Here is a 27273-nt window from a genome sequence, read left to right as displayed (position 1 = left end):
ATAACTGGGAAAAATGCTCTCTTGGAATGTAATAAATTACTCTCGAAGCCATTAGAGGATCGCTTGCGGCATGGATGCTAAGTACCTGTTTTAAACAACATTTCGCTGGAAAAATAAAATAACTATGAGCTGGGAATAACTATTTTCTGGTACGCGACAGGTCGACATGGCAACCGCACTTTCCTGGTGCGGCCTGTGCGGAGTGCGGGATGCCCTTCCGGCGCGGGCGTTAAACTAGTTTCGAGCTAGTTGATTTGATGTCAACCAACTTATCATTGCTTTGACCCAGAGGTTCGCCTGAGGTAACATGACAACTAGTGCGGCGATCTCAATCACTTTTGATTGGCCGATACGCGTCGATACTCTGTCACTATTGGCTAAAAAGCATTGTTGCAGCAAGAATACCATAAATTCAACCACAACAATTGAGATTGTAGTTATGATTAATGTAACTTTTCCGCAATCGACCGGCTGACGTGACTCTCTTCAAGCGTAATTTTATCTTGCATGAAATACAAGAACAATTCAGCGTGATTCGGCGTTCATTAGTAGTAGGCGACTATATTATATCTAACGACTTTCTCCGCGTGGATTTAGGTACTCCGTGATTATAGAACTTACAAACACTCTTCCGTGTTTATAATATTGTATTAGTGACTAGCTGATGCCCGCGACTTCGTCCGCGTGGATTTAGATTTTCGAAATCCCGTGGGAACTCTTTGATTTTCCGGGATAAATGTAGCCTATTTGCTAATCCGGGGTATTTTCTATCTCCATTTCAAATTTCAGCCAAATCCGTTCAGTAGTTTTTGCGTGAAAGGGTAACAAACATACACACACATACATACACATACATACACACCAACTTTCGCCTTTATAATATTAGTGTGATAGTGTGAAGTGTGATGTGAAGTATGATAGGTTGTGTATCAGCCAGTTCCTTCATTCATGAGTCCAGTTTCTAATTCAGTAGACAAGAGTGTGCAGTGTATACTCACATAGAAGCAGGGTTGATGTGGAAGCATCCAACCTTCACTGATACCAGCTGTGGACCGTTTCGATCTGAGGGTGTAGTGCAGTGCGACCAGTTGTCCACTTTTAGCGCGTGTGACGTCATTGTTGTTCTGTGAAAGAAAAACCAAGTTTAGGTCATTGAACTATTTGTACTGTTTAGGTTTCTGATCCTTTGAGATGTCCTTCAAGTTCAAATACAACAATACGTCCGTGGCAAAAATGACATCCGGCACAATCACTACCCATTTTTAACCCCTGACTCAAAAAGAGGGGTGTTATAATTTTGACGTGTGCATCTGTGTATCTGACTGTGGCATCGTAGCTCCTAAACTAATGAACCGATTTTAATTTAGTTTTTTTTTTGATTGAAAGGTGGTTTGATCGAGAGTGTTCCTAGCTATAATCCAAGAAAATCGGTTGAGCCGTTTGAAAGTTATCAGCTCTTTTCTAGTTATTGTAACCTTCATTTGTCGGGGATGTTATAAATTTTTAATTTACACTTGTATTAATATGCAAATTATGTTTGTTTGTGGGTTTATTGGTTTCTTGGTTTGTCTTACAATCACGTCGCAACAGAGCAACGGATCGAAGTGGTTTTTGGCATCAATAAAACCGACCGATTTAAAGACCTCGAGAGTGATAAAAGCTACTATTTATCCCGAAAAATCGAAGAATTAAAATGGGCATCATTTTAGAAGTGAAAGTTTAGACGTTTGTTACCCCTTCACTCCACAAGAACAAAACCGATTTAGCTAAAATTTTGAATGGACATAGGCCACTTTTTACCCCAGAAAAACAAAGATGTTTTTAAAAAACCTAGGTATATCTATGCGGAAGAAATCACGGGGATCATCTTTTAAGATATGGGTAGGTATATGAGTTAAGATATTTAGATAAGCGATTAATACATTAATATTTAGGTGACAAGCATCAGGCACACATATTCCAGTGATATATGAAATTCTCAGCCCTATTAAGCCTGCTCGTGTATGCCAAGTAGCAGATTGAGTTATGACTGATTGCGGCTTTGATGTTCAAGCATCAAGGAACACGCCTAACACACACAAACTTCTAAACTATGTATAATAATAACTCTTTAACACACCTTTACAAAACAACAGTGACGAGTAAATACGGAATAAACAGAAACAATCGGCCAAGTACAAGTCGGATTTGCACACGAAGGGTTCCGTACCACTGAACAAGAAATTATTACGCTTAATTTTCATGACGGCCATTCTGATTTTTATATTTTGTTGATAAAGCGACAACGGAGACACATATTCCGTAGAAATTATACAACGAACGAACGAACGGAAATAGAACAAGATACAGCCCGCTGACAGTCGAACGGACGGACGCGACGGTCTGTCTGTCTGTCTGTCTCAGACAATTTGCTCCGAATCCTTTTTTTTTTTTTTTTGATATTTCTAGGCTATCTGCAATCAGTCATTTGTCGACTATAATCAGATTATATGAGTGAGTTACGGGTCCGAATCTAATAGACATTAAGTGATTGAATTTGGAGTTCCAGATGAAAGCACCTACCTAAACTCACAATTCTACCGTGGTCGGTGAAATAGACATATCAATAAAAATCTCGCGCATATCGATGTCAACTCTATAAATATATTTTTACGACACAGTGGCTGTGGTTTGTAATAGCAGAAGGTAATATAGCTACCCCCTCAAAAGTGGGGGCGCAATGCTTTGTTTGTAGCAAAATACAGATCAAATTATCTCACAGAATGGATTTCTACGTAATACTTCGTTGTGGTATAAGAATTGTATAAAGGCTATGTGCTCAAAATGAGATATTATATCTCAGTCAAAGTCAAAGTCAAAAACATTTATTCAAAGTAGGTACAATTGTACTCCAATTGATGGTCGAAATTGTTAAATTTGTACGAACTAGTGGTGATAATTATTATTATTACATAACTTAAACTAAACCTACGAGGGTTCCAATGATGACAAAGGGTCATCTCACCAACGTATCTCTCATCTCAATAACGTCAGAGTAAATTGGATCTAAAGATTAGTTCAAGGTACAAACTTCAGTGCCCAAAGATTTTAAATTCGATGGCGATGCATGAACGTATAGTGACAAACAGACTGACAGATAGGCAGATGGACAGATGGACAAAAGTATTGCAAAACGGACGGACTGCTAGACAAACATACTTTGTACAGCTGTATACCTACGCTTTTGCGGGTACGACTACTTCCCAGTTTTATTATTTTTCCAGTAAAACGATGGTTGAAAATGAAAAATATATAATGGTAAATAGATGAATGAGTACTTGGTACCTATCAGCATCCAGACTGCAATAATAACAACGTTATTATCGTATTGCTATTTGCTAGAAAGCATTTCTCTAAGTACACAGTCTGTCACATGTTATATTTTTCCTGTAAAATAAGTGGGTATTAAATTCTGTTCTTCTAGGAATTCACTAGTCTGACGTAAAATGTCGTTTGATACTCGTAGCTTTAAAAGCTATGAAGACAAGAGAATGTAAATTAAAAATTTATAACACCCCCGACAAGTGAAGGTTACAGTAACTAGAAAAGAGCTGATAACTTTCAAACGGCTGAACCGATTTTCTCGGATTATAGTTAAGAACACTCTCGATCAAGCCACCTTTTAAACAAAAAAAACTAAATTAAAATCGGTTCATTAGTTAAGGAGATACACAGATACACACGTCAAACCTATAACGTCCCTCTTTTTGGGTCGGGGGTTAATAAAATATTTTTATATATAATATATATAACTTTCATTCACTGAAAAAAAATGGTAGTTTTATGATATACCTCGTAAATATTGAAATAGACACAACGGTCAGCGCAGTTTGGCAGCCACGAGCTAAACGAGAACTGTTGGCAGCATACGTTATTTATTGCCTGTGACAGTTTAAAGAACGTTAATCTTTCTCCATTTTGAGTTATTGAGTTCAGTTTACCTACTAATATTTTTATTTTTAACCCCCGACCCAAAAAGAGGGGTGTTATAAGTTTGACGCGTGTATCTGTGTATCTGTGTGTCTGTGTATCTGTGTATCTGTGTATCTGTGTATCTGTGTATCTGTGTATCTGTCTGTGGCATCGTAGCGCCTAAACGAATGAACCGATTTTAATTTAGTTTTTTTTGTTTGAAAGGTGGCTTGATCGAGAGTGTTCTTAGCTATAATCTAAAAAAATTGGTTCAGCCGTTTAAGAGTTATCAGCTCTTTTCTAGTTTTCTTGTAGAAAAGAAGGTTAGATAACCGTTAGGTTCATAATATTATGTCAATTGACAAATCTCAAGCTGTCAAGATCGACGTTGCCTAGATACATGATTATTTATTTAAAAAATGATGTTTTGAAAACTCTGATACTTTGGACTAGTTACTGTAACCTTCACTTGTCGGGGGTGTTATAAATTTTTAATTTACACTTGTGAGTTATTGAGTTCAATTTACTTACTACTATTTTTGTTTTCCCTAAATATTTTTCATTCGGTGCCAAGTTAACGCTTGATTGCTTGTCGTTTCCCATACACGATCAAAACAATGTTTGCAGTGAACTCGAAGCGGTGTCCAGTCAACTGATACGTCAAGTGGTACGTATCACTGCTGGTCGGTTGCGGATAAACTGCATCAACCATTATGACAGACTCAATTGTTGTGATTGGCTGAATTTATTTACTCTTGTTGCAACAATGCATTGTAGCCAATAGTGGGCGAGCGTCAACCAATCAGAAGTGATACCGATCGTGATATTTTAGCTGTCATTCTACCACAACCTAGCCTCTGATAGCCTTACACCATCGAGTATACCCACTGCAAACTTGCCCGTTAAGGTAGCCCCTCTTACGCGCCTCTCCATACAAAGGTATTACGCAAATTATTTGTTGTAATATACCTAAACTTAAACCGGATATCGATTTACCTCTCCCTTATCTATGCCTTAAAAGGATCAAGAGAGTAAATTTAGAACGCTTTGATTCGGGACCTTCTGAATTGGTTCTCCCGGGAATTGATACAAGACAAGACCTGACGAATTGCCAACTTTTTCCAGTTTTATATGTACAAACGAATACGCGTGATGCAATATTTTATTCTGAACGGTCGTGTTGTGTGGAATTCTGCAAATAAATTCATTGGCACGATAGTTACGCGGAACTTTTTGCGTGAAATTCGCAGGAAAATAAATTCATGGCTTTGTTGAATGCTTTTTAAAAGATTGGACCTGAAACGGGCAATAAATTTTTCACGCTTGAAAGAATTTTTACTCAGGTTTACGTATGTGCTGTGATAGTCTAGTGGTTAAGACGTCCGCCTTCTATTTGGAAGGTCGAGGGTTCGATCCCGGTCACGAGGAACACAAAAAAAACCAAGCCTGGACTCGGCCTCATAAATCTAAAACATAGAAGCAAGTACGTATGAGAGTTATTTTCGTGTCTGCCTTTGAATGAATTTTTTCCCCAATAATTGAAGTAACCACTGGTTGAAATGTAAATGCGATACGTATTGTAAAGTGCTTCTAAAGTATCAAGAAAGCGATTTATCGTCATTCGACAGACATTGCAAAACTCTCACAAGGATTACTTACATCAGATCTTATTTTCCGATACGTTTCAGTCTAAAGACTAAAGACCTTTGCGAAAATCTCTATTCCTCAAGAGAATAACTTTAACCAGATTCAAATTGAATTGTCTCAATTTGGGTTGCAAAATACTTTTAAAGTACTTACTCGGTTTCAAAATAAGTAAGTATTTCGTATCTGGTCATTGGCCGACCTAGATTGTTGTTTTTCACAAAACATTTAGATTTCAAGAAACAGATTCTACCTGTTTTATTCTCTGAAAAGAAATGAATACCTACTTGATATAAATTCATTCATCATGATCAACCCATCGTTGCCAGCTCACTACTGAACGCTGGTCTCCTTTAAAAATGATAGAAGTTCAGACCATAGTTTGCCATGCAGTCCGTATTGGCAGACTTCCCACACCTAATGGAAACTTGACATTGTTTTTGACACCGTTAAAGCAAGTGATATTTGATTGGTTAAAAACCCACATAACTTCGAGAAGTTAATTGTACATGCATCGAAATAAAAAATGAACTGATCTGCCCGTGACCTCGTATACGCGTGGATCTAGACTGTCAAAAATCCCGTTGAAATTGACTTTTCCGGAACAAAAATTAACCTATGTCACTCTCCAGGTTTTCAACTAGGATATCCATGTACCATGTACTAACAAACAAACACTTTCTCATTTATAATATGGGTAGTGATTTTACCACAACCTAAATACAAAAAGTTAGACGACGCCTTTGATGTTCGCGGATGAGCCGACCGACGACGACGCGGACGGTCTGTAGCAACCGTAAAATCGTTTTACGATTCTACGACCGAGTCGTAGCATGTATGTACATAGATGCTACGACTCGTAGCACCCACCTCCCAAACAACTGATTCACTTCTAACCTTGTTCCGCCAACTTTTGCTGGTCGGTAGGGACGAGACGGGGGAGGGCCCCGTCTCGTCCCTGTGACCCAACAGGAATGCTCTGTCTATATTTAGACTGTCTAGAGTCTAGACTCTAGATGTCTCCGCTCTTCGACCATACAAACCAATTTTTAGGACGATACGGTAATATAATAGATCTAAATCAGTATACAGTGTGATTGTTTGTATGTTCTCTGTACCGCCTGAAACTAAGCAAACAATTTTAACCTGTGGCGGCCATACCTCAAATTTTATATTCGCTATATTTTGAATTTATAAATTCCGCTTCGATTGAAAAAAAAATTGAAATGAAAAATTTTCATTCAAATATATTTTTACAACTGCGTTTGAATCGACGAGTGCATATACCACTGGTTTGGAATTGCTTTCTTAGGGAGAAGAACCACCAAGAAACTTGGCGGTTGCTCTTTTGAAAACCTTAAATACACGGATAAAGTCGGTGACAAATGCTAGTTTATGAAGAAGATAACCATAGTAATTTGTTAGGCCCGCATCTCAATATTTTGTAGCTCTTCTGATGCTGCAGATGTTTATTGCCAGCGGTAATAACCTAGCATCAAAGAAAGACAGAAAAAGAAAATTCTTTTATGCATGTTGTATTGTGTTACAAGCAAACAAAACAACCCAATTCTGCCGAAACCCCCGCCGGCTAGAGCGTCGCTATTTGTATAATAAACAACATACCTATCTATTCCCTATGCCTTCCTTAGACACAGCTTATCTTAAAACGAGCATCTCCAGATTTTAAACACTTTTTTTTTAAGTTATAGACTAGCGCTTGGCTGCATTCAGACTTGTCAAGTGATGATGCAGCCTAAATTCACTCTTGAAGGTACCCATATTAAAATTGAAGGGGAAAACTGATGCCGGAAAGGCGTTCCATATCCTAGCGATTCGAATTAATAACGAAGGGGCAAATATTCGTATTGTACGCGAAATTGAAATGACAACGCTCCGCACACCCGCACAGCTCCCGCACTAACCCGATGCGGGCGAGCGCGCGTGACGTGCGAGTGTGCGGGCCGTCCCCCCGCCGCTTACCCCGATTGCCATCTCAACCTGTCGCGGACTATACGTGTCCTAAATCTCTGTATCCTCGAAGCTTTTACCGTAACTCCCATTGATTTACAACTCCATACTAAATGACAGATTTACGAACAGTTACTTAACTTGAAAGTTGCACAAGAATCTCTGGAAGAGTTCAAATATTGTAAACATCTACCTTGTATCCCCAAGACCTGTGTAAATTACCTACGTCGCCGAAAGTTCGGCGGCTGAACTTTCGGTCGTATAGTTTTCGCTTGGCATGATACACCGTTTGTGATAAAAGCGGCCAAGTGCGAGTCAGACTCGCGCACCAAGGGTTCCGTACTCGGGTATTTTTACCGAAATTTCGCACGATAAATCAAAAACGATTGTGCATAAAAATAAATAAAAATGTTAATTAATAGTCTGAGTGGTCTGCAAAATACATCTCTGCCTATCTCCGCTTTGGTGGATACAAGTCCCTACAGCGTTAGATAACATAAGGTTTTGTCTAATCGATAAAATTTATGAGACGGCCCAATGTCATAACGATTCCTTAGGGTGGTATTCAACACCGCGAACGTGAGAATATTTATTGCGTTTACACGCTTTGTAAGCATAATACCCGACTCGTTAGGGGCGGCTGGTATAAGTGGCACGTACCTAAAAATAAATGACAAAAATATGCTTGGGAATGAACTGCTGTAATTCTGTGATTGAGGTTAAGTGAGTGAGAGGACACTTAATATCAGATATTTCGACAATGTAACACTAAAATACTTATAAATTAAGGGCCGATTTTTCAGTCATCAAATAATTTTTATCTGGGGAATAAATTTGACGTTTTGACAGATTTCCTTTATAAAAAATGTCAAAACTTCAAATTTATCCGTCAGATAAAAGTTATTTGACGATTTAAAAATCAGCCCTTATTGGGTAAGTTCTAAGTGATAATGTGAGACGAAACCCTGGTTAAGTTTGTTCAGTTTTTAACAGGAGTTTATTGGAAGCGCACTCCAAATAAGCGTGATTGGGTTCTTGTTTGTTCAATCAAAACCGATATAATTTCGTAGACACGTTCTAGAAACTAATATCTATATCTGTGGTTTTCCAGATTTACGTAAAAGTAACTAGATTCAAGACTTGTATGTTGTCAAATACTTGAGACCGTGTAACTTTGAAACGGAATATTTTAACGGATGGTATAGAAAGGTTTTTTTTAAATTTATTTTATTTCATGACTTCTTTAAGGCCAGTATAGTAAGGAAAACTGGAAAACCACAGACATAGTTCCTCTTTTTATAACCTATCTACAAAACATAGACGTTGACTGGTTAATATCAAAATGATCGAAAGTTGAAAGTGCAGACGTTTTTTTAATAAAAAAAAGCGAGCAAACGGCAGGTGGGTTACCTGATGTCAAGTGACTACCGCCGCCCATGAACATTTGCAGCACCAGAGGAACCACCAATACGTTGCCGGCCTTTCAGGAATTTGTTGGTCCGCCCCTTGAATAACCCCATGTTACAGTTACGAGCTACGATGCTTTGGTTTACTCATAATGATCTCATTTTATACATTAGTAATTAATATTAGACGAGTATCTACTATAATTTATGATCTTAGAGTATTAGTAATAAAATAATGTATGTATTACCATAATAAAAGTGATGACTTTACTTTTAGGAATATATTTAACATTTTACGATTATTACTCCGGGATCATAAATTAAGCAATAGCTATAAAAATGTTACCTGACACACATTGACAATAATTTGGTAATTTACATACATAAAAGATCAAATCTTCGTGAAAGCCTTATTAAAGTACTAGCCTATGCCCACGACTTTGCCGCCGTGGCCTACACAAATTTCAAACCCCTATTTTACCCCCTTAGGGATTGAATTTAAAAACCCCGCTCTTAGCTATCTGCGTGCCAATTTTCAACTTGATCCGTCCAGTATTTTGAGCTGTAGGTAAATCAAACTCTACATACTCGTAATGTACACGTACTCTAAAAACATTACACTCCTTTTTTTGGGCAGTCGTGTAAAAAGATACATAGGTTTCTACGTAAATCAAACTCCTATAGCAGCCAGCCGTTGTTGGGGACGGCGTTCAAGCAAAACAAAGTTTATAGACCCCTTTGACGTAATGGATCAATTTTATCGATATCTAATAATGATGATAAACAAACCCAGTGGGAAATTTTATTCTTTTTCCGTTCGGGTTCCGTACTTCAAAAGGAAAAAAGGACCTCTTATAGGATCACTTTGTTGTCTATCTGTCTGTCTGTCTGTCCGTCTGTCGTGTGTGTCAAGAAAACCTATAGGATTCTTCCTATTGACCTAGAATCATGAAATTTGGCAGGTACGTAGGTCTTACAGCACAAGTAAAGGGAGAAATCCGAAAACCGTGAATTTGTGGTTACATCACAAAAAAAAATATGAAAATGTGTTCATGAATAAAATTAGTTTTTCAAATTTCAAAGTAAGATAACTATACCAAGTGGGGTATCATATGAAAGGGCTTAGTACCTGTAGAGTCTAAAACAGATTTTTATTTGCCTTTATGCATAATAGTTTTTGATTTACCTTGCAAAATGTCGGAGAAAATACCTGAGTACGGAACCCTCGGTGCGCGAGTCTGACTCGCACTTGGCCGGTTTTTGTGTAGACTAGCGCTTGGCCGCAATCAGACTTGTTGGCAAGTGATGATGCAGCCTAATATGGAGCGCGCTTGCATAGAAGATGCCCATTTACTCTTGACTTGAAGGTACGCCCATATTAAAATTGAAGAGGAAATTATGCTGAAAAGGCGTTCCATATCCTAGCGTTTCGAATTAAAAACGAGGAGGCAAATCGCTTCGTACGTGTTCGTGGAATTTCGATTAACGGGTGTAGGGTTGCCACCTACCACTTCTTGATTTACGCGTTACCAGCATTAAAAATACATGTTTTAGATTTATTAAAGAGACAGTGATTTACATAATTTTTTTTTGACAGAGAGCAAATCATTGCGATAGAGACGCCACAGGCATAAAAGGGGTTGCCAGTTAATTGTTCAGGTTGAGCCTAGCTTTTCTACAATACTTATTGTTTGAAGGAACAAATTTTAAAAGCATTTTGTGAAACAAATGGTTGAAAATCGTTGCATGTTAACTTAAAATTACATTCAACTTGTAATTCCACCTTTACAAGTTCACAGTATCAATATTGAGATTTGAGTGGTTTCGGCTACGCGGGTAAGTACCTACTAGTCCACGCATTGCCGCACAAAGAAAATATTCTTTCTACAAAACAAAACGTCAGGGTTTGGTTTCGCCAGCCAGCTCCGGCTGAATTAGTGAATTATTACCCCGTATTTTATTTTCCGTACAGTACGGGGCATCTGGCATCCCTATACGGGTGCATACCTTGGCGACGCCTTGCGGTACGATAATAGAAAGGTGATTTTATTTATTCGACACAAGTTAAATCTTGAGCCTCTAACTCTTACCTGATGATAAAACGTGAATATGTAGTTTAACGGTGGAAGTGGGTTAAAGTGGACGGGGGTTCATTGATTAAACCTAGATTAAACGAAAGAAGATGCGATATTTCATTTCAAATCTGAGTCAATGTGTCTTGAGCTTTACCGATGAGAATAATAAATAATTGCCACGTTTATTTCTATTAATGCGTGGAAAATCTCCGCAAGATATCCAATCAGAGAAAAGACAGTCGGATTATGTGCGACTATAGCTTAGTCCCGCAATTTTTCTTGTTGGAATTTCGTAAAATATTTTCGCCACCGTCATGGCTCTACGTTATCCGGAATACTGTACCCGAGTACCTACCTACTTGCGAAAGCTCAAGTTACTAAACTCAGCAGTTTGAGCTTTAGATTGATTAGTCAGTCAGTTTCTGTGTTACCTGACTGCGGAATGTGCCACTGTGGAGTCACGAATAATAGGTATGTTGAGTAGACGGTTCGTGCGGCTAATTGGCACCGACTCCAAAAATTGTTTTAATAGCACATAGTTAACATTAACTCAATTCCGAAATAAATTAAATTATTTTTTACTTTTTAGTGTTTGTGGATATTGGATTATTCGAAATTTTTTATTTGAAAACTTATACGTTATACTTATTTAGAATTTTATTGAGGTGATTAAGATTTTTTTAAATTTCGTGGAAACTCTTTGATTTTCTGAGATGACACAACGCTAAAGGTAACAGACAGACAGTGAAATGGACACACTTTTGCATTCTTTTATATCATCAATAAGGATAGTATGGATGTAGAATATTATGTTGACGCACGCAGAACAGTGTTTCAATATTTTTGAAATTACAGCGAAACGTAATCCATAAACGTGAAAAGATTTATAACTCAAACTCCCAAAGGTTTCTGCCGTCGAGGACAATCATAAAGCAGAACAAAACAAAGTTTATAGGCCCCATTTAGCCTCCCCGGAAATATCGAGCCTTTCTGGGAGCGTGAACGAAGAGTCAAATCAAATCATTCATTTCATGTAAGCCTACTTCATATAGGCAGACACTAATAAAATTATAGGTATGTCAAAACCACTGAACTCTATAATAGAATATTACGTCCATGAATAGAAATCAGTATTTTTATGGTTCCGTATCTTCAGAGAAAATAAAGGAACCCTTATAGGATCACTTCGTTGCCTGACTTACAAGACCCGTCAAGGGAATCGAAACTTGGGTAGGTACTTCCTGTTGACCTAGAATCATGATATTTGGCAGGTAGCAATGTCTTATAGCACAAGTAAGTAACATCACAAAAAAGTGTTATTTCTTGTACGAAGGTACGGAACCCTTCATTTGCGAGTCCAACTCGCAGTTGACCGGTTTTTTGTTCGAAACGTGACTTCATCGAGAGTGTTCTTCGCTATGATCCAAAAAAATATTTTCAGCTGTTTCAAGATGACAAATGGGCTGATGGGAATGTGTAATTTAATTAGTGTAATTGGACTGAAATATCCGTCCTAATTAAATAATAAAAAAAATAAAAAAAAAAATCATTAGCTGGCAATATATATATTAATATGGAAATATATATTAATATAAATAATAATATGGAAATGTTTCGTAAATATTTACTTAGCTTATCGTTCTCAGAATCATACAGTAACTCCAATTTTAATCTAGCATTTGAAGAATTCTATAAAAATTTTACGTTATTATATTATTTATGTTTCCCAATGACAAGAATAAAAATCATGAACAAAATAACGAGACCTAAATGGATAACAAAAGGTTTAAAAGTGTGCTGTAAAACTAAGAGGCTGCTACAAAGTCAATATTACAAACAAAAAACCCAAGATAATAAAAAAAAATATATATCCTACTCTAAAATCCTCAGGCGCTGTTGTAGAATTGCCGAAAAAAATTGTAATGATAAATACGTGACAGATTCAAAAAATAAATGCCGAGCGTCATGGGATATAATTAAAGAAAATTCAAATAAAAATATTGACAAAAATTACATCAAAGAAATAAACTTAAATGGACGTACATATACAAATTCCAAAAAAATTGTCGACAGCTTTAATAAATATTTTATAGAACTTACAAATAAGGACAACGGAAAGTGTTACAATACTAATAAAACGCGCTTATCTAGCACCATTTTTCTAAGACCATATTCTATTAAAGAGGTCGAAAATATTATAACGTCATTAAATAATACCAACGCTGTTGGGCATGACGAAATAATGACAAAAGTAATTAAATACTGCAAAAAAGAAATAGCACCTGTTTTAACTTACTTAATAAATCAGTCGTTCTGTCAAGGTTGCTTCCCGAACGCATTAAAATTATCTGTGGTCAAGCCACTCCACAAAAAGGGTGATAAAAAGCAACTAGGTAATTATCGTCCCATTACACTTGTCCCAGTGATGTCAAAAATCTTTGAAAAGGCTATGCATAAACGCATAACTGAAGTTATAGACAAATTTAAAATATTAAAAAATGAACAATATGGTTTTCAAAATAAAAAGTCAACAACGCAAGCCTGTTTTAACTTAGTAAGTAAAATTATAAAAAGTATGGATGAAAAAGAAGTTGTAATATCTATATTTATTGATATGACAAAAGCGTTTGATTTTGTCTCTCACAAACTCTTAATGGATAAACTTGATAATTTTGGCATTAGAGGACCGGCACTAGAATGGATACAGTCCTTTCTCAAATGTAGACGACAGTGTGTGGAAATAGAAAATTTAAATGAAAATAATGAAATAGTGAGTTTTAAATCATCATTTGAAACAAATAAGTATGGAGTACCACAAGGCACAGTTCTAGGGCCTCTTCTTTTTCTTTTATATATTAACGACTTACCAGACATTACAAATAATAATATGACTCTATTTGCAGATGATATTTCTATTCTTCTAATATGTAATAATAATGACATAAATAAATTCGAATCTGACATAAATAATATTGTGCAATCAATAATCGAATGGTTGGAACATAACAATTTATGTATCAACATTGATAAAACTAATTTTATTCAGTTTAGACATTATAATAAAAGACATGTCAATCTTGATATTAACTATAAAGGACATAAAATAAATGAAGTACAAAATTGTAGATTTTTAGGTATAGAAATTGATCAACATTGCTCATGGAAATATCAGATAAATAATATATGTAATAGACTAAATAGATTTGTATACGTATTACGTCGATTAGTAAAGACTGCTAGTTTAAATACAGCTCTCACAGCATACCATGGTTACGTGTCATCAGTGCTCCGTTATGGCCTGATTATATGGGGAAATTCAACCGATTTTAATAAGGCGTTTATAGTTCAGAAAAAATGTCTACGAGCTATTCTAAATATGCCGCCTTTTCAATCATGTAAGCCTGTCTTTCAAAAACATTTGATATTGCCGCTTCCATGTATGTACATTTTGGAAGTTGCAAAGTTTGTTAAAATAAACCATCACCTTTTCAAAACTCTGCATGATAATGTTGGAAAAAGAGGATTGAGAAACCAAAATAAATTAGTGTTTGATAAGATTTCAAAAACAGCACTGTATCAGAAAAATTGTTACTCTATGTGCATAAAAATTTTTAACAAATTGCCATTGGAGATCAAAATGCTTCCGTTTAAACAATTCAGCTATAAATTAAAAAAATGGTTGCAAGAAAAAAATTTTTATGCGGTTGATGATCTCCTAAAAAATATTAAGATTTGATTTTAAAACTTTATTTATTAAGATTTGTGCATTATATTCGTAGTTGTTTAAACATAGTCAAGTCTTTCTATTGTTATTACTTAACTAACTATTTTGTCAAGGATTTGTATATTAGAATTTCCTGACTGGATGTGTTTGGTTCTTATTAATGTAGTTCCTTTGTTACAATATAAATTTCTAATTTCCGTTGATTTTCATTCATGTAATCAATATAATTATGAAATATGTTGCCTATTGCACACCACTATAATGGTAAATACACTGTAACCTTAAACTTTTGTACCACCTATTGTAAAACGTGTATCTGCAATAAATTAATTATTATTATTATTATTATTATAATTATAGTGTAGTAACGCAGACTATTTATTTAACGGTCTAACGACGCGAAGACGCTTAGATCAAAATATTATTATTCATATTTATACTAACTTTTAATTTATACTTAACTACTAACTTTAAGGGCTAATATACATATTTTGTTGTGCTTTTTAGAGGGTTTTGTGGCGAGGGTTTTTAAATTTTTGATTTCAGTACTACGAGTTGTTGTAGGTAAATTCAACATTGAATTATTATTTCAAAGGTCATTTTTGAAAATAAATATAATTTTACTGTATTTAATGTTTAGGATATAGAGGTAAATCATCGATGAGGTAAATCGATATCTGGCTTAGTTATGAATCTAGAACAACAAATAATAGAATAATAGAAGCGCGTCAGAAGTGTAGCCTTTAACAGGGCTCTCTCCGTCACTCGTTTCATACAATCGTAGTTCCAATTTCATTTGAATATTAAGCAACCAAAGTCCATGAAATTTTGCAGACATATTCTAGAAACTAATATCTGTGTCTGGGGTTTTTTAGATTTTTCTAAAAATATGTAGTTTTAAAATTACAGGGGCTCAAAGATTGGTATGAAAATTTTTAAGACCGCGTAACTTTGAAACCGAATATTTTAACAGAAATCTGGAAAACCACAGACATGGATATTAGTTTCTAGAATATGTCTGCAAAATTTCATGGACTTTGGTTGCTTAATATTCAAATGAAATTGGAACTACGATTGTATGAAACGAGTGACGGAGAGGGCCCTCTTAAATCCGATTTTCTGTGGGAATATGTCATAAAAGCGTATACTCAGCCCCACAAAGGATTTATTGTACGTCAGCCGACGCGGTTAGGGCCATTGCTGAAGGAGGAATAGGCGATAATGGATCAATTATCGAATAATGATGATAAATAACACAATCATTACCATGCATTTTGACTTAGTGCCAATATCTACACAATGTGGTTTATTCGGCACATTGACGATCGATGTATGTCATAGATATAGGCTCTTTATAGATAACTAGATGATGCCAGCGACTTCATCTAGATTTTTAAAAATCCCGTGGAAACTCTTTGATTTTCCGGGATAAAATGTGTGTCGGCCTATGTCACTCTCCAGATCTTTAACTATACCAATGCATAAAAACATGTGTGGAGTTCACACACGGTAGAACTGAAACCTTCAGAAAACTTAACTCTTCCAGAGAAAGAGGTGAATGTTGTGTATCGGTAATAAAATAAATTGAGGGTTTATTTACTTATTACAAAATTTTTAAAATTATGTAACATTTTACTCTACATAATATATTATTTTACATATTATAGACCTACAGAGACTCCAAGTTTTCAATTCCAAATTCCAACAAATGATGAGAGACTTATGGTACCTACTGAATTAAACTATGAAATAATGGGAAAGACTGTATAATTAATTAGATATCTCATTCTCGCAGGTTAAATCCTATATCGCTTAACGTTTCAACAAGTTTCATATCACACCTACTAAAGAAGATTTCACTTCAAAAGTCATGTCAATCTGTTGCTCTGTTGTGACGAAATTGAAGGACAATCCAACAGACAAAATACACTTTCGTATTCATAATATTATGGGTAGGCATGTTTGGAAGATGGCAGCTTACTCACAGGGAGATCTTTCCCCGGATATCCGGGACCCTCCCGACGGGATTTTTCTTTTAACACGTTATGGAGTATCTGAGAAGATCCTTGCGATAAGGAGGGCGCTAATAGGAGATTTGGCCCGCATTAACAAATATAAATGTACAAAATTGTGCCTTTGAGAGTCTTTCCTTTTGATTAACTTAAATGTAAGGGCACGTTGGGAACCCTTGTAGCTTATAAATATAAATATCTAATGACTAGGATCACGTGATCCGATCCTAAACTTTGGCACAGAGATAGCTTACAATCTGTCGATATATTTTTATCGTGGGTTTATCTTATCCAGATGAAGTGTAGACTAACGAAGCAGGGAAAAGTTGTGACAAAAAGTATTTATGAGATTATATGGTAAAGCTATGGTCAAATAGACGTCACGCGCGAAAAAACCTTAGGGACGGCACATAGAATGGATTTGGCCTTTCAACGAACGACGCAATAACATTATTTATTGACCAGCTATGCTCGCGACTTCGTCCGCTTGGACTCCACAAATTTCAAATTTCTATTTTACGACCTTAGGAGTTGAATCATCCCATATTAGTGTTTGTATGTTGGTTTATTGGTTATTGGTTGGTTGGTTTTTTGGTTTGTTATTCAATCACGCCGCATCAGTTTAAGATTTGGATAGTGACATAGGCTATTTTTATCGCGGAAAATCAAAGAGACTTACGTGTGCGTACCCAAAAGAAACCGAACTCATTTTTTTCAAATGTGTATTGAACTTTTTAATAAACAATATTTAGTATCCCTTGCAGTAATCTTAGTATTTATAAGATTTGGATTATTAGTATGAGTTCTGTGATTATGAATATTAGGAACTCAGATGATACGTAGCCATCGCACCGTACTTCCGTCGCGCGTTTTATTTAGTTCAGCCTTTAACGAAACAGGAAAACGTTGACACAAAAAATATTCCTGAAATCATGGCGAGACATAATCTCTAGATAAATCAAACACCAATAGCACCCAGCCGTTGGGGGCGGCCCTAAAGCAGAACAAAACAAAGTTTATAAACCCCACTTCGCGTCCTCTGAATTATTTATCGAACCTTTCCGGAAACGTGTACAATAATTATCGTTTTCATGTAGTAATAATAATTTAACATATTAATTTATCAAGTAATGATGATAAATGACACACCCCATCACACTAATATTATAAAGGAGAAAGTTTGTATGTGAGTGTGTGTGTGTGTATGTTTGTTACTCCTTCACGCTTAAACTACTGGACGGATTGGGCTGAAATTTAGGATGGATATAGATTATACCCTGGATTAGCACATAGGCTACTTTTTATCCCGGAAAATCAAAGAGTTCCCACGGGAATTTTAAAAACCTACATCCACGCGAACGAAGTCGCGGGTATCAGCTAGTACCTATTTAAAACATGTGTTACAAACTTATTGCATCATCATCATCATCCCATCGCCGCCGCACGGGTCTGCTCCAACAAAGAGAAGGATTTCACACGTTTGAGAACACCTTTGGAGAGTATCTCAGACATGCAGATTTTCTCACGATGGTTTCCTACACCGTTATTAAAGCAGGTGATATATATCGCTCCGACAAGTTAGAAGTGCGTACCCGGGATTGAACCCCCGAACTCCCGAATAGGAGACCGACGTTTTAACCACCAGGCTATCACCTCTTTCCTGAAATCATGGCGAAACATAATCTCCAGATAAATCAAACTCCAATTGTCAGCCGTTGGGGACGCAGTTAAGAGGGCTCTCTCCGTCACTCGTTTCATTCAATCGTAGTTCCAATTTCATTTGAATACCCGCGACTTCGTTCGCGTGGATGTAGGTTTTTAAAATTTCCGTGGGAACTCTTTGATTTTCCGGGATAAAAAGTAGCCTATGTGCTAATCCAGGGTATAATCTATCTCCATTCTAAATTTCAGCCCAATCCGTCCAGTAGTTTTTGCGTGAAGGAGTAACAAACATACACACACACACACATACAAACTTTCTCCTTTATAATATTAGTGTGATTAAGCAACCAAAGTCCATGAAATTTTGCAGACATATTCTAGAAACTAAAATCTATGTCTGTGGTTTTCCAGATTTCTGTTAAAATATTCGGTTTCAAAGTTACGCGGTCTTAAAATTTTCATACAAATCTTTGAGCCCCTGTAATTTTAAAACTACATATTTTTAGAAAAATATAAAACACCACAGACACAGATATTAGTTTCTAGAATATGTCTGCAAAATTTCATGGACTTTGGTTGCTTAATATTCTAATGAAATTGGAACTACGATTGTATGAAACGAGTGACGGAGAGAGCCCTGCTAAGCAGAACAAAACAAAGTTTATAAACCCCACTTTGCGTCCCCTGATTTATTTATCGAACCTTTCCGGAAACATGCACTAGAACTATCGCTTTCATGTAGTGATAGTAAAATATAATTTATCAAATTAATTTATCAAATAATGATGATAAATGGCATGTAGAATGTGTTATGAACTTATTACATAGGTATTGGTAGGTATATACTTATGCCTGTGAAAATTTGATTGATCGCATTCGGCGTGTGGACGATTTCTAAAGGTGCGTACAGATACGCGAGCGCTGCGCATTTTCGAGTCCCTCATAGTGAGCAATAGACCGTACATTGTTATCAAAAGAAATTGAGTGGTCTTTGATCGCATATCAAAGAGAGATGATGCCGCTCGGTAATGATGAAAACTTAGTGCCTTCGGTACCAGATCTAGAGTATTTTTTTTTGATATTTCAGCCCTTATAATTAGATTTTAGTGTTTTATTAATCACATAATCTAGTTTTGCGATAAATTATTCAGGTCATAAACCACTCGCTCTCCTTAAACCACACGCTATAAAAATCGCATAAAGAAAACAATTTCTATTGCTTGTTAAGTTGTTATTAACTTAATTTAATGAGCAATTTAATTTACATGAAGAGGTCGCAAATGAGTGACCAGGGTCGTGCGGAATTCAACCCTTTATGGAGAGAAAAGGGTAAATCAAATTCCAAGTGAACGTTGTATGTCGCAAGAGCTTATGGGAAATTCGGACGAGCAATATCTCCTCTATCTGTTGTTATGCTCTTTTCAAGGAAAAAAGTTAGTATAGGGCTGTCTCTGTTATGTAATCCCATAAAAATTAGAGCCTCAATAGCTCAATGGTTAAAGGAATGGACTGAAATTCGAAAGTCGCCGGTTCAAACCCCACCCGTTGCACTATTATCGTAACTATTCCTAGCACAAGCTTTGCGCTTAGTGGGAGGGGAAAAAGGGAATATGATAAACTTGGCTAATATTCTTTAAAAAAAACAACGACATTGGGCGTTTAACCATTTTGAGGCACCAACCAACCAATCACAAACGAAACTATGTTTTCGAATTGAATTTGGAATGATTTTTTGAAAAGATGTCTGTGATTGGTTGATAACTCTTTCCTGGATAGAATACAGTAGTAGCAGCTAGAAGTTGGTAGTAGTAGGTATAAAACTACAAAAAAATAGAATATACATACTTACTCATACGTAGAAAGAAGACGATAGACAACATGCTAGGGTGCAAAGGCAGCCTTATCACTAATGTAATCTTTCATGTTCTAGTATATTAGTAATACAGTTTTTTTTACGCTTGGCTGGAATCAGACCTGCTGGCAAGTTGTGATGCAGCCTAAGATGCAGCAAACTTGCCTAGAAGATTCCTATTCTCTCTTGACGTGAAGGTACCCATACTAAAAGTGGAAGGGAGAACTGATGAGTAGGTACTAATAACCTAAAATAACTTAGACGCAATCCGTGGTCGTCTATAAAAACATTTAACCTAACTAAGAATCCACTCTGTCTGTAAGGGTTGATCCTTAGTGGGTTGAAATGCAATTTCATTCAATTAGATTTTCTCTGTACGAAAGTTAGTTTTCAAATAATTTTCTCATTGTTGTAATATTTGAATATTCACGACTTGAAATTGAATGAAATACGGTACCTACCACTTCTAAAGTAACTTACAATAGAAAGTTTTCCTTGGTGTTTTATAAAGAAAATTAAATTCCTTTACCAATACCGTGTTACTTATTCATATAGCATTGGGTACTTTTCCTACAGTCACTACCCATACCACAACTGGCTATCCATATTATCATTACCCATACCTAAATATAAATGCGAAAATGTGTTTGTTTGTTGGTTTATTGGTTTAAAGGTTTGTTAGTTTGTCCTTCAATCACGTCGCAGCGTTTCGTCAGTGCGGTGATTTTTTTAAAGACCTGGAGAGGGACATAGGCCTATTTATTTCGGAAAATTAAAGAGTTCCCACGGCATTTTTAAAAAACTAAATCCACGCGGACGAAGTCGCGGGCATCATCTTGTGTTATTATAAAGTGACCCGGGATCCCAACTTCATTACCACTAACTCTCCGGAATATTTTCTAACAATACGGTTACTACGAGTATATTCGGACTTTAGGGCCTCCATAACGTAGCTGCTGTCGTAGGCGCGTAGCCGTAGCATAATAAGACCTTTGTGTAGCTCGGACAATACCCTCTAATTGTGTTGTAACTTGTATACCCTACTCGAACCCTTTGAAAGTAATATCATTTTGATAACGTCACAAAATTTCTATGGTAACAACCGTAATTTGCAACATAAGGTATGATAATTATCAAATTATGCGGGGCTGGGTATAAATAAAGCCTCGATTCGCCAATAGCTTACAGTTTAACTACAGAGTACGGAAAGTAAGGATAGTATTTTAATAGGAGACAAACTCTGTACGATATTTCAGATCTGCTAACATCAACTTTACCATACTACAAAATATATACCATGTAAGAAACTACAAAATTGCTATATTATTCATTTTAACTTTTAAGGCAAACTTTAGGTATTTAATAATAATTTCAAATGTATTTGTTTTGTTAAAAAATGAAAGAAAGTACAGATAAAATAATGATGTAATAATAAATAATTGCTCGAAATAATATGCGTGGTTTGTGGTACCAAAATTAACTCAACTCAGCATGTTCTGCGCCTGTGTCGGGAACGCAAGCACAGCGCTGGTCTTTCGTGGAGCCAGGAAGTTTCTCTCTAACTATTGAGAATCACGTTCGTAAATGTTGATTGCAATAGCATGCTCTCACACTCGAAACTAACAGCTACAGTCTAGTTGCTATAACAGCTAGAAAACTCCTAACTAGCTATTATTCTTCACGATAAGAAGCTTTTTCACGGAACACTGGTTGTGCAAGAGTATCTTACATTTGGTTGGCTTCATAATGGTAGAATCATTTCTCTATAATATTCTTTCCTAACCAGACTTTAAAAAAAAAAAAACAAATCACAGCAACCTTCTCGCAGAAACGCGTAGGCGTACTTTGCCCGGCTCTTTAGGCGCAACGCTCACCAGTAGAGTAGAGTCGAGCTGAGCCTTTGTGAAAACTACATAAATTCAGCTTTATCTGTTTTGACATACCGTAGAAATAACTGGTAGGTATAGCGAAACAAAACACGAAGGACGCGCGTATCGCTTTTGTTTATCTGGACTATTTGTATCTGGAATTGCCACGCACTGCACGGTTAACAATTACCAAAGTATTATGTACTTACTACATAATTCTTTTCAGTTGTTAACAAGAATGTCACCGCGTCTCAACTGCGCCGGTGTGCATTGCGCCTATGACTTGATTTAGGTTTTAAAAAATCCCGCATTTTCTGGGATAAAATGCAGCCCTTGTCCAGTCGTCTTCGGGATGAAATCGGATTGGCAGTGGTTAAATAACAGGCAGACACACCTTCGCATTTATATCATCGCTATAATATGATGCCCGTGAATTAGTCTGCGTATTAAGCTTTTTCCCATGGGAACACTTTGATTTTCCGGGATAAGAAGCCTTTGTCACTACTCAGATCTATAACTACCTATATATAAAAAATCACTTCGATCCGTCGTTGCTCCGTTGCGAGGTGATTGAAAGGCAAACCAAAACAAACACACTTTCGCTTGGGTAGTGATTAGTATTGAATTCTTCTCCAGTATACTGTTATTTCGAAATGATAATCAGACAATGTACATTGTTATCTCGGTACCTATTTGTCTATCTCTCTGACGCAGGGACGCGAATATCCGCTTTACAAACAAGAGATGATGGATCGATTCCGCTTTAGTAATTTCTTTATCTTCATACTAAATACTCATTAAAACTAACTACTAAGTAATCCAGTAGTTTCTCTACTCTAATTTAAATGAAGATATCCGTAGAAGTACCTACTAAAGTAATAAAGGTAACCGAGGTAACCGACATAACTCAATGGGTTGCTAAGCTGAAGTGACAATGGGCGGGGCACAGTTAGAAGAACCGATAGATTTTAGAATAACAATTTTAGTTTAGGATAGCGTGGGTGACGTGCGGGTGTGCGGGGCGTCCAATTCAATTCAATTCAAAATATTTTTATTCAATTAAACTATTACAAGTGCTTTTGAATCGTCAAAATTATCTACCACTGGTTCAGAATGCCGTTCCTACCGAGAAGAACCAGTAAGAAACTCAGCAGTTGCTCTTTTCAAGTATTCAATTTACATTAATATGTCTGCCCGCCTCATACCCCAATTGCAATTTCGACCTGTCGCATACTATAGGTAGGTAGTTACCTATAATAATAATATTCGACTCCACTTCACTCAGTCTGTTTGCGTGGGCCCTTATTTACTAACATAAGTGAGTAAAACTTAGTAATTGCTTCCTGCTCTGTTCCTTTGTAAACTGGAAAGTAATACCCATTTGAAAATATAAATAGATATTATTTAAATTTTCCTTCTTTGTGTGAAAGAGTCTGTAGCTCAACTTCTCCCGAATAACGTCAATTAGTAGCTCACAAATTATTTTTCTTTAGCAGAATTTTATTTCGAGATAATTGGAAAACTTTAATTAAGATTTTTTGGAGAGTGAAGCCTTAAAGTTATTGACAACACGGTATTTGACTACATTATTATTTCTTAAGATTCAGTTTTAGGGCTCCGTACCCTTCGGGTGCCCACTATAACTCAGCCACTGCTGTTCATCCGTCTGTCCGTCCGTCTGTCTATCAGCGGGGTATATCTCATGAACTTTATAAGTAGACAGTTGAAATTTCTCAAAGTTTCCAAAGTATTTCCGCTCTATCAACAAATAATAAAAAACCAAGATAGCAAATTTCAAAATGACCACCACGCAAATTAAAAAAAATTAAAAGTACATAGGTAAAGTTATAATATACGTGGTAAAGAACCTCTTGTGTGAGAGTCCTACTCGCACTTGACCGGTGTTTCGATAAGATTTTCGACGACCTCTCTACCGCAGTAAAGTTTAACAGAAAATTATATAATTACATACCAATCTTTGAGCTGGTGCAGTGTAACTTTGAAACTAAACATTTAAAAAAAGACATTTTTTTTATTAAAAAAAAATTGAATAACCAAACGAACGAAGCCTGTACATTAATGGCGAGCTGTGGTCTAGGGTTACTTCTCTTTTTATAATTATTGAAATTGTAAGCATCAGAACATAGTAATAGAATAACGATTTACGTAGATACTGTAATGAATGATATTTTAATTAGTAAGTAATTAGTGAGGAACTATGAATAATGTATTTGCAATGCAACATGCTTGAAAGGCTGATTATATGCTATACCTACATACATATATAATGCAGTATATATAGCGCCTGATTTGATGTTATTGACTACCTACCTAGATCTACCAATATTATAAAGAAAACTTTCATGAAAAATCTCTAGTTTTTGAACCCAGTTTGAGCTAAAAGTTGATAAAAGCTTAATCCATCCATATGATGTTGCATATATTAGTTAAGGTAGGACATAAATAACTAACAGACTGTGTGCAAACCAAGATGTTCAATTAGACATCGTAGCAATCAACTAAACAGACCATCGTAAATTTATTACAGTAGATATAGCTACCTAGAGATATTTTATTAAATTGGTCCAGGTGGGGTGCTTGTCCAAAGTTCACACAGCATAGTTTCGACCGCGACCAATTATTACCTACTACCAGCATAGCATTACCATTTACCACTAAATGATTTAGTATTCCGATTGAACAGTGTAAAGTGAAATTAATAGCGGGACGGCCTTCGTAATACCTATGTAATAGTAAGTAAGTACTAGGTAAGGTAGTACACGTAAATTCTTTCGCCTGGATTTAAATTTTTAAAAATAGCGTGAAAAGTCCAACCAAGTCCAAGATTTCATAAAGAAACCAAAGAAGTAATGTGTTTAATGAAACAAATTATCACTTATCACCAGGTGAGATTGCAGTCAAGGGCTAACTTGTAAGGGAATAATGAAAATTAAAAAAAAACCGTGTTAAATAGTAGGTAGCCTTTGTCCGACGTAAGCTTTCTTTGTACCAAACGATCGAGAACGAAAACCATCAGCGCCTATGAAGTTTGAATCATTGTGGCTTTGGGAGATAACAGGTAACAAAGATGTAAAATTTCCTACGTCAAAGTACAAAGTGTATTTTTTTATATTTTCTTCAGAATAGTATAAGAATCACGTCATATTGCATTGTCAGTTCCTCCCTGTGTTGGGGACAATAGGCAATGAAACTTTCACCTTTTATGAAATAACGAAAGTCTAGCCCGCCCGGACTATCCATTGTGTCATTTCAAAGAGTAGCCTGGACGAACAGACAGAATGACAAAAAAATAGGTGTTGGGTTTTGGGAACAAGTAAATATCCTCACGGCTCACCTACATAGAATTCAATTAATCAATCAGGCAGTTTGCGTCCACAGCTGGGCATAGGTCTTCCCGAGAGCGCGCCGGGCTCTCTTATCGAACTTTACCAGCATTCTCAAATGAAAAGGACTATGCAAATGTGATCTAGGCCATTTTTTAACTCGGAAAAAGGGTCGGAAATCACGGGAAAATGTACGGAATTTAAAAAACGTTAATCCACGCGGACAAAAGCTACTAATAAATATCAGTTCTCGAAAAGCCACGTAAAAGCCAATAAAAGTAGTGTATCTAGGTGATACAGGGCTTTTAGTATCTTTATTCGTATTTGATAAATAAACGATAGATAAACTTTTACATCTATAATACTGGTATACCTACGTGTATAAGTTTTACAGAATAAAATCGCAGTCTAAGAGCTTTGCATGCAGACACTTTACAACTTACACTTAATCTTAATGTGTTCAACATATTGTGTACGTTCAGCAAACAAATCTATTTAGCTATTCTATTTTATTAACCCCCGACCCAAAAAGAGGGATGTTATAAGTTTGACGTGTATATAGCTGTGTATCTGTGTAACTGTCTGTGGCATCGTAGCTCCTAAACGAATGAACCGATTTTAATTTAGCTTTGTATTGTTTAAAAGGTGGCTTGATCGAGAGTGTTCTTAGCTATAAGTAATCGAAGCAAATCGATTCAGCCGTTTGAAAGTTATCAGCTCTTTTCTAGTTTTCTTATAGAGGTTTTTGTGTCGGGGTTTTTTTTTAAATTTTGAGTTATTCTTAAATATAAACCACTACTGATTATATTTTATACACTATCCATATTATTATAAATGCGAAAATCTGTTTGTTTGTTGGGTTGTCCTTTAATCACGTCGCAACGAAGCAAAGAATCGACTTATTTTTGCATGAGTATAGTTAACGACCTGTAGAGTGTAGAAAGGCTACTTTTTATCCCGGAAATTCAGAGTTCCCACGAGATTTTCAAAAAAACAAATCCACGCGAACGAATTGCGGCTATCAGTTTTTATTTGTATATTTTCGGAATCCAAACTATAAAAACTTCCAATTACATTATATCTACTAAGTATTTTTTTTAAAGATTATTAGCTATGCTAATCATGACTAATATTCCCCTTTCCCTTCCACCTAAGCGCAAAGCTGTATTAGGAGTAGGTACGATAATTATAACAGTGCAACGGGTGGGGTTTGAACCACCGACCTTTCGGAATTCAGTCCGCTCCTCAACCGTTGAGCTATTGATGCTTATTGTTGTAAAACTATTTCCAGGATAAAATCACGCACAAAAGCAGTGTTAACGTTATGAAAGTACGAATAATACGCGAATAATAGGCAAGTAATATCGCCGCACGACGCGACGTTCGCGAGGATAATATATTCGTAAATGTAATATATCGGCTTTATTCCAACAGAACCCGAGATATACCCGAGAGAACCAAATTATAGACGGACGCAGCTGCAAGGAAGAGATAGTGAACTCTAGCAAAGACATAATATAGAATATTGAAGCCCATAAAAGTTGTACGGTATCTGTGTTAATGTCCCTAATACAAGTTGGCCTCGCGCTCGGCGAATGCACTCTGTCGAAAGTTTTTTGTTTTTGTTTTTATTCGAGCGCGCACTTGACTGTAATTTTAGGTGGTTTACAGTCTAACCAGGGTAAACTAGTCTAGCCCTTGCTTGTGATTCGACCTGAATATGCAGTCTAAAAAGATTCCGACTAATTGAGAACCTCCTCCTTTTTT

At 36.2% G+C, this 27273-nt stretch overlaps 1 protein-coding gene across 1 annotated transcript in view; it reads right to left on the bottom strand.

Moving 5' to 3' along the window:
- Positions 1-27273, bottom strand: part of LOC123872413 (adenylate cyclase, germination specific-like) — a 100536-nt gene that overhangs the window by 57820 nt on the left and 15443 nt on the right. The window contains exon 2 of the mRNA XM_045916677.1: positions 999-1124. Coding sequence (XP_045772633.1) covers positions 999-1117 — 119 coding nt within the window. The 5' untranslated portion in view covers positions 1118-1124. The remainder of the gene's footprint in view (positions 1-998; positions 1125-27273) is intronic.

The sequence above is a fragment of the Maniola jurtina genome, chromosome 15, assembly GCF_905333055.1.
Source record: "Maniola jurtina chromosome 15, ilManJurt1.1, whole genome shotgun sequence".
NCBI classification, from domain to species: Eukaryota; Metazoa; Arthropoda; class Insecta; order Lepidoptera; family Nymphalidae; genus Maniola; species Maniola jurtina.
The sequence above is the reverse complement of the archived record's forward strand: the minus strand, read 5'-3'. Positions and strand labels throughout refer to the sequence as shown.